This window comes from Abrus precatorius, unplaced genomic scaffold (assembly GCF_003935025.1).
Source record: "Abrus precatorius isolate BTA unplaced genomic scaffold, Abrus_2018 Scaffold10, whole genome shotgun sequence".
NCBI classification, from domain to species: domain Eukaryota; kingdom Viridiplantae; phylum Streptophyta; class Magnoliopsida; order Fabales; family Fabaceae; genus Abrus; species Abrus precatorius.
Window position 1 is genome coordinate 20023011 of NW_020874292.1, and position 8725 is coordinate 20031735.

The 8725-nt window shown below is 34.0% G+C and overlaps 2 protein-coding genes across 2 annotated transcripts; one reads left to right on the forward strand and one right to left on the reverse strand.

Moving 5' to 3' along the window:
- Positions 1–508: 508 nt before the first annotated feature.
- LOC113873596 (transmembrane protein 87A) lies at positions 509–4794 on the forward strand. Its single transcript, XM_027511788.1, has 5 exons — positions 509–901; positions 1572–2493; positions 2615–2710; positions 3670–3806; positions 4247–4794. Exons 1-5 carry the CDS (start codon positions 663–665, stop codon positions 4419–4421), a joined length of 1569 nt encoding a protein of 522 aa, XP_027367589.1. The 5' UTR covers positions 509–662; the 3' UTR covers positions 4422–4794.
- Positions 4795–5517: 723 nt separating this feature from the next.
- LOC113873603 (mRNA turnover protein 4 homolog) lies at positions 5518–7972 on the reverse strand. The gene is made up of 7 exons (XM_027511801.1): positions 7837–7972; positions 7488–7744; positions 7362–7420; positions 7108–7168; positions 6755–6845; positions 6592–6668; positions 5518–6171 (listed from the first exon to the last, which is right to left on the reverse strand). The coding sequence occupies exons 1-7, from the start codon at positions 7862–7864 to the stop codon at positions 6061–6063; spliced, it is 684 nt and encodes a 227-aa protein (XP_027367602.1). The 5' UTR covers positions 7865–7972; the 3' UTR covers positions 5518–6060.
- Between the last annotated feature and the right edge of the window lie 753 nt (positions 7973–8725).

Sequence of the window (8725 nt, forward strand, 5' to 3'; positions counted from 1 at the left end):
TGTTGAAGAAGGACAAAAATAAAAGGTCGAGGAATTTTGGTCTTATTATTATTTTTTTATTCGAATATTTTAGTTATTAAAATATTTTTTTTCTTGAAATCAAATACATTGAACTTATTACCTATTACCTGTTAATTATATTAAAAATAATAAAATTACAAGTAAAATTTATTCAATAAAAAACTATTTAATATTATATTCTTCATAAATTTTAATTAATAAAAAAAACTTTTGAAATATGTTACCGGTAGCGTGATATCTCCAAAAAAAAAAAAAAAAAAAAAACAGTTCATAAGCGTTTTCAAGAATATTGATTTTTTTCAAAAATATATTTGATTTATGTTTATTATTTTAGAGTGTGTGAAGGAATAGAGCACCGTAAATAACCCTCCCCAAAATTTTCTTTTAATTCTTTTGATTTCTTAAGTCAAGAAAGGCAAAATAATAATAATAATAAAGGTGAGATATAGGCATAGGAAGATAACGTGGTTGATCCGCGCGTGAAAGTAACGCACATTCCCATGCCTCCTACCGAAGGAGAGTGACGTTGCAACGATATCACACGGACATGTCTCCTCCTTCTCTTCTCTCTCGCTCTGCGCATTGTTTTCGGCGATCCAATCTGAGTGAGTGAGTGAGTGAGTGAGTGAGTGTGTGTCGGCATGGATTCAGTATTTTTGAGAACAAGATCGAGATCGAGATCGAGATCGAGATCCACGTTCTTCGCTGCTTCACTCCTATACATACTATCTTCCCTCGCTTTCACCACCTTTGCATCCATCCACATCTACGATCATGAACCTTTCAAAGAAGTCGGCAATGCTTACCTCCTCGCCGGCGGCAGTGAAGGCATCGTCGCTTCTCAAGACAATTCCATCCACGGTGGCCGTTCTTACATTCGGTAATCTCTCTTTTCTCTCTCTTCTCGCGATTACGAATAATGTAATGTAAGGTATATTCCAGCTGCAAGTGTGTCCGATTCGTGTCAAAACTCTGTGCATTGCTCGATCTAGTTTGAGTTTGTTACGGTCAGGGAAACGAAAATGGAAATCCGTGGATTACGTTTGCTTATGCCTGATTTAGGTAGATTCATGAATTTCTTTCAGGTAGGAGAAAAATATGGAGTGAACTAATCAATGCTTTAAAAATATACTAATTGATGGAGTAAGTGCTATAGTTAAATTGAGAGCTAAGTCAAACTAGTCTTACTCGTTGTTTCATCCAGCGGAGCCTGGACTCATTGATTAATCTCTTAGAATATTGAATCTTAGATGCGTCATATGTTTATGAATGATTCTGCCGAGATAAGATATGAACTCGTAGTTATGTTACATTTCTTAATCAGTTTCGTCAAAATATTGTTGCTGTCTTTGTCGACCAAGGGACTAATGAAGCATAGGAGATATGCATTGGTGAGGAAACCCCAACATTGAAGCATGATAAATATGTCTTTGGTATTGTTCTTTGAAATGTTAGAAATTGCATGTGGATTTAATAATTTATATATCTTTCCTCTTTGAGTTATGTGTCAAACATAACAGAAAACACTGACTTTTTCTTTTGGGGGATAGATTTGAGAATATTACCTTTAGGAGAAGCAAAGCTGCAGCCAAGGAGCGTGGTTCTGTGCCAGTGCACATCATAATTTTTGAGGCTGCTGATCGTAATGATATAGGTGGTTCTGCTTATGGTGGACAGCGGGCAATCTGTTGCACTTCTGATTTAGCTAAGATGGGAGGTTGTAAGCAAGGAGAGATTATTAGGAGACCTTCTGCAACAGACATTAATTGGCCAGTCATTTTAGATGTACAATTCAAGGGGAAACATGTCATTACAAGTCTAGATTCGAAGGAAGTATCCATAACTAAGACTGGAATGTATAATTTGTTTTTTGTAGCTTGTGACCCCAAGCTCAAGGAAATGGTAATGAGCGGGAAGACAATATGGAAAAACCCTGATGGGTATTTACCTGGTAGGATGGCCCCATTAAAGAAGTTCTATGTATTTATGACATTGGCTTATGTTTGCCTTAGCATCATTTGGTTCTTTCAGTACGTGAGGTTTTGGGATGATGTACTACAACTTCAGCACTGTATCACAGTTGTCATTGCTCTTGGATTGTTTGAGATGATTCTCTGGTATTTTGAGTATGTCAATTTCAACAATACTGGAATGAGACCTATTGTGCTCACAACATGGGTTGTAACTGTTGGGGCTTTAAGAAAAGCAATATCACGACTCCTCATTCTCTCTGTTTCAATGGGTTATGGTGTTGTGCGACCTACTCTTGGTGGTCTTACATCAAAGGTTCTTTTACTTGGAATAACTTACTTTTTAGCATCAGAGTTGCTGAATATTACTGAATATGTGGGGACCATCAATGATGTATCAGGAAGGGCAAGGCTCCTTCTAGTTCTTCCTGATGCTTTCTTGGATGCATTTTTGATATTATGGATTTTTACGTCTCTTTCAAGAACACTGGAGCAGTTACAGGTATCTTTGCTTCAAGTTCCTATTATTTTGCAGCACCCTACCTCCAATTTTTTTCTGTTTTGAATCTCAGTATCTTCTTTTTTCAATATTTTTGGTTTTTTACGGGGCTCTGCTTTGTCAGGCAAAACGGAGTTCTGTTAAGTTGGATATATATCGGAAATTCTCAAATGCATTAGCAGTAATGGTGTTCTCCTCAGTTGCTTGGATAGGATACGAGGTAAGGCTCATAATCAGTTTATTTTATCTTTGTACAAAACATTGTATACTTTTTGTTATTAATAACTGAAATTAGTGTTTTTATCCCAAAAATGAAAAATCGAAATTCATATTTCACTGCTTGGATACTGCATTGTTTCAAGAGAAGTGAAGGGAAAAAAATTGCCTGATCTTGACTTTACTAGCCCTTTTCAAGCTTTCTTGATATTCTACCCCTCAATTTTGCATTTAGGTACTGGACCTATCCCTTTATATCCTATTCCTCTAACAAGTAGTCAAGTGCTGGGTTTCTAAGTAGTAATTTGATTCAATGCTGAAGGGAGAAATGAGGGAGAATAGCTTACAGGAAGGAGCTAAGATACCCCCAAACCACACACAGTTGGCCCTTTTAAGTGCCAGCTCAGAGGTCTGTCATGCTTGCCAATTGGCAGCTAAGAGATCCATGTAAATGACCTTCCACTTAATGGGATAAGGCTTGTTATATTTTTTTGCCGTTAAAATATCAAGGAAACCAATCATTTGTAGAGAAGAGGCAATGTAAAGACCACTTTCAATGGATCTTTAACACATTAAAAACAAAACTTTCAGCAATCAACTAACTGAACAAGAGATAAATGTATGATCAAAGGAGACCACAAAAGCAATGCTTTCATTAGAATTAAAATTGATCAAATTCTGTACAAATTCAGTGGCAACTATTTGTGATTCTTTTCTTTTCGAATATATTTGGAAGAAATATTCAAGGGGTGTATCTGAGTCTGGTTTTGATTGTTTTTGGCTTCCATTTATTGATATGTTCTCCATTTTGGTTGCAGAAAATGCTTAACTATCTGTCCCTAGTTTTAATTGTGTTAAACTATAAAATGTTTGAAATGTTGTTTTGTCATGGAAATATACTGATATTGCATTTCAGTTTGTTATCTGGGTTACAATCACTGTGTGTTAATTTTGCTTCCACAGGTATACTTCAAAGCTACAGATCCTTTCAATGAGCGCTGGCAGAGTGCTTGGATCATCACTGCATTCTGGGACATTCTAGCATTTGCATTACTCTGTGTTTTATGCTATCTCTGGGCTCCATCCCAAAGCTCTCAAAGGTGAATTGCATTTTTTTATCTGTTAACCTGACTTTTCCTTCCTCACATTTATCATTGATTATATTTCTATTTTAAAGTAATTCATTAAGTGGGTCTCATCAACAAATTGGCTACAAGTTTTTGAAATTTATGGCCCCTCACTTAGGCATATTATATATTATGGCCTATAAGTGCAGGGTATGGAATGTGTCTTGCTACAAGTTGAAATTTGTGCTTGCTTTGTCCATTCAGAATTATTTTTTTATATTTATGTCATTCTATAGCTGATCGTGATTGTTGTATTTATTACATTCTAAAGTTTCTGACTTTCTGTAATGTTGTTGGCTAGTTGTAGTAGTGAAAAAAGAATTACCATGCTATGTCATGTTGTAATGGCTAATTCAAATGGCTTTGGGATGAGTCACTTTTATGTCCGATTTACATCTGCAATTTTTGTGTAGGTATGCGTATTCAGAGGAAGTGGGAGAAGAATCTGATGATGAAGAATCTCAGTCTCTCACTAAGGGAAAGCAGGAAGGTCAAGGTGAACTAAGTTTAGTCCGGCAAGAGAAGAATGGCGGAACTGATGGATCCTTTGATCAAGAAGACGAGTCAGAAGAGGATAAAAGGGAATGAGCTCTTTAACTGCTTTTGTTACCCGCACTTGCACCGTTTTCACATCGGGTTTCGTAGTCTCGGGCCACAACCCTTCGCAAGAGGAGTTGTAAAATTTTGTTAATTTGTACTCAAATAGAACAGCTTGATATTCTTTGTTTTTGAATACTAGTTGTTTTGTTATGTATGTAATTAATGTATAACAAGTATTGCAGACGCTGTGATCAAATTTGCTGTACCGTTCATGGCCCCCACACTCGTGGACTTGAGATCTCCTCCATTGTTGGATTAAGTGTGTGTTTTTAAACAAGGGTTTGTAAATTTGAGTTTGAACAAACTTGATTTTGTAGAATTTGTTTTATTTAAAAGTGAATTTAAAGTGATGTGATTTATGATCAGGAATATTTTGTCTAAAATGCAAATTTGTAACAATATTTAGTTTTTCAACTCAATACAAAAGCTACAATTTATCCCATTAATTCAAGCTCAAGTTTAAAGATAAAAATCAATTATATCATAAAATTCTCAAGCATGTAAGTAAATTTTAAATCATGTTTGCATCTTCAAATTTGAGTTTGAAAACTTTTAATGCACATCCAAACAAGTAATTATGTGTCTAATCCAAGAATAGAGAAATAAGGTTTTAATGTTTTTGAGTCACGACTTTATCATGGTTTTTTTTTTCTTTCTAATAAGAGACAAAACTTATTTTTAGATATATTTATTATTAATTTTTACATCTTTATTTAGTATGATATTTGTATTAAAGAGATTCATACACACTCAATATTCTATTAATACAAATTATTTGTTTGTTTAATATATAAATTATTACTATCAATTTATTAATTTTAACCTTTAAAGCTAAATTTAATCATTAAAAAATAATGAAAATGTTATAAAAAAAAATAAAGTAGACACATAATTAGCATGATAAAAATGTCAAGCTCTTATTAATGTATTCTCGATAAGATATGGACTCTATCTAAATCATTTAATCGACGAGAATTTTGCATGCATTTTGCCGGTCTGTACGAGTAAATATTCTTTTCATACTGAAAAAAAAGCTAATATTTACAACTAGTGACTCCTTGATATAAAATTAGTACTTAGTTTGATTTAAAGGCCGTGCTAGCATAGATTAAATATGAGCTTAAGGTACAACACCGTCAGAATATTTATCAAAACAACATTAGCTACTTCCCTAAATTACAGGATTGACAGACATTTCTAAAAAACATTGTCCTCCCTAAATTTGGCTACAACATGCAACTGGTGTGACTAACTTTCAAAGCTAACACGATCATTTTCTTGATTGACTTAAGGATTGAATGTTTCGGAAGGGGGTTTCTTTTCAGAGATATTTGGCCACTAGTCTTCCAATTTGACAGAAACTGAATATCAGCGGTAAAAAAACTGCAATCTCTAATTTGAATTTTTCATAAAGTTACAGACAATGGCTAGACGCCACTTCCCGGTTAACCACTCAGCCTAGTTCACATAAATCTACCACACTGCCACAAATCAACTATCCTAAAAGTACATTATCCCAAAAATGCTGTAGCACAGTAGATGCAAATTACATATGCTTGATATCTAGTAATCTTCAACGTTGTTTTTGATCCACAATCTTGAAGTTTCAAAACAGAAGGTACTACGATCATTCGACATCTGATTCTTCAGGCCCATCAATGTAAAGTTCAAAATCATCGGGACTCCACCTGCAAATTAGGTTAAGTCGAAATGTAGCCATCTTGATTCCCAGTAAACGCTGAAATGAACAGTACCTATGTCAGCATGTAAATCTCACTATTTTATAGAACATTAATAAGGTTATATATGACACGTTATAAAGTCAGTTACAATCACTTTGAACCTGTAGTAGATGTTAAATTGAAACGTGCAGGAATGATATAACTGACGATAACATGCAGGCCAATTACTACCCCCAAGATATTGGTTACTACGCCAAATTAAAAAAAAAAAAAAACCACAAGCAACAATTTCATGCACGCATCCCTCCCCCCCCTCCAAAAAAAAATAGAAGGCATTGGTACTCACTATATTAAAATGAAGTCAAGCGGGCTAAAAATAAAAAGATAGTAATGGGCAATACCACTCCAATTGTAAAAATGCCACAATATTTGTGACTTGTCATGGATGATTCAGGTAACAACAAAAAATAACTAACCAGTATGCGAGCAGCCTCAGGTGACAAGGGCTTCCCCTCCTCACAAACAATAAAATCAGAAACAAGCTCCACAACTCCTGTGAATATGAGAAACATCAATTATACACGTCCACCATTTGCAGGTCCATTTAAATTAAAGTAACAAAACAATGCAAAAGAATACCTTTATTTAACCGAACAGGCATGCCCTGCTTCCGGAGAAAAGGTTCCATCTCATGTGTGAACTGATCTAAAGGACCCTCTTTGAGATCAACCTAAAACACAGGGACAGTGAAAGTGAGTTTTCTATAAATTGTAATAGAATTTAATAACTAATGAATCTGACAGGCAAATGGTTTCTATTGATATGGACGAGAATTTTGCACTCAAATAAACAAGTCACGGCATTTGATGCATAAGAATAAAAAGCTTCAACATCTATTTTGAGGATTTTGCCCCAAATCACCCCATGAATTCTGTTACATGGTCTTTTCATGAACAACTTAAAAAGCTAAAAATGAACTTGGCTCTACACACCGATTCAGTGGCAACAGTTCCTGTTCTTGCAAAATCATATTCCTCAAAATCTTTAAACAGCCTGCATATATGGCATCAACAATAATAAGGTCAGAGTCAAAGAAACACATGTTGTTTTTTCGGCAATATTATTAGAAGTTAAAAACACAAATTGAATTGCAGTTGATTAAATTGCTATAAACTGGAGGAAAAGATATCAGATACATATATGGAAAAGATAACAAAACAAGTTTATATTAGTTTGTCAAGATTACCGTTCAACTTCTTCTTTAGGCAAATTCGTAAAAACCATCCCAGCATCTCCGCGCAATAGCTATAAGAAAAATATATTAAAAAAAAAAAAAATATTGGCTGGTAGAGACTAGAGAATAGAAGGTAACCTTTGAAACCTTGTGAAGGCCTGATCTAATCTCATCAGAAGCAGAACGACCTAGAGAGACTTGCATTACTTTGTTTGAACCCAGAAAGAACCTGCTACTCGATTTCAACTGTTCCCTGAACTGTTTGAATTTTTGATTCCTCATGTTCTCAAACGAAAACACGTAAACTGAACTGTACTTTTCAGCTGCTTCTTTTATTGCGTTCACTATCGCCTCTTTGTGATCCCTTCCCTTTTTCTTCGTCTTCGACAGCGTAACTGCGCATTTATTTGGTTATGTCAACAAAACCATCGTCTTCGCAAGAAAAATATAATGAAACAGCTGATATTCAGAGTAACGAAACGCAAACCTTGTCTATTTCGCTTCGACTTCGGCATTTTGGGTGTATGAATATGATTGAATGGTTAACCCTTTCGCAGTTGCAGCTTATTTGTGCGTAGGGTTTTAGTTTTCCTATTGATTCATATAAGAGGCTCGTGTGACGTGCGTGTGTTGTTGCGTCCATCTCCTCTAATCGGGTTGGGCTCAACATAATCAGAATGGGCTTTTCATCTTTCGCGGATTGCTTTTTCACCCACTTTCTCCTTTTATACCCTATTAACTTTTTTATATATTTTTTAAAAAAATATCACCACAAATAATTTGCTAACTTGAAAGTAGTAACATGAAAATAGATTCTCCGTATAAAATAATTAATTTATTTGCTATTTATAAAACTTTCCAAGAGTAATAAAGGAACATTTTATGAGTTATTGTATTTTTATATATATATTTATATTTTTTAATATTTAATCTATAATATTATTCAATTCACTATAATGGTTTTTTTAATTATAGAAGACCAACCTTATGAAGAGAAAGATGCGGAAGATAACGCATTTGAAAATATCGAATTAGATTTTGATATCATTTTCAAGCATTCCATTTTTTCTTATATATTTTTAAAATTTTTTCAATACTTAAACCATAATTTTATCTGTCACTATGATGTTTTTTTTCAACTATAGATGATCAACCATAGGAAGAGTATAATGCAGAGGATAACATCTATAAAAATATAAATAAAAAAAACATAATTTAGTATCATGTTTCTTGTTATTCTATTATTTTTATGCATTTTATTTATTTGTGTATATTCTTTTCAATATTTAATCTATAACGTCAAAAGGACCATATATGAAACTTCATTAGAGAAAAGTAATGATGGAAAATTGAAAAAGGGGGTGACTAAATTATTG

Coding starts and splice junctions, on each gene's coding strand:
- LOC113873596 (XM_027511788.1), top strand. CDS start 663: ATGGATTCAGTATTTTTGAGAACAAGATCGAGATCGAGATCGAGATCG. Junction 2,711..3,669: donor TTGCTTGGATAGGATACGAG/GTAAGGCTCATA, acceptor TTGCTTCCACAG/GTATACTTCAAAGCTACAGA. Junction 3,807..4,246: donor CCATCCCAAAGCTCTCAAAG/GTGAATTGCATT, acceptor ATTTTTGTGTAG/GTATGCGTATTCAGAGGAAG.
- LOC113873603 (XM_027511801.1), bottom strand. CDS start 7,864: ATGCCGAAGTCGAAGCGAAATAGACAAG. Junction 7,169..7,361: donor CCTAAAGAAGAAGTTGAACG/GTAATCTTGACA, acceptor CCATATATGCAG/GCTGTTTAAAGATTTTGAGG. Junction 6,669..6,754: donor GCCTGTTCGGTTAAATAAAG/GTATTCTTTTGC, acceptor TCATATTCACAG/GAGTTGTGGAGCTTGTTTCT.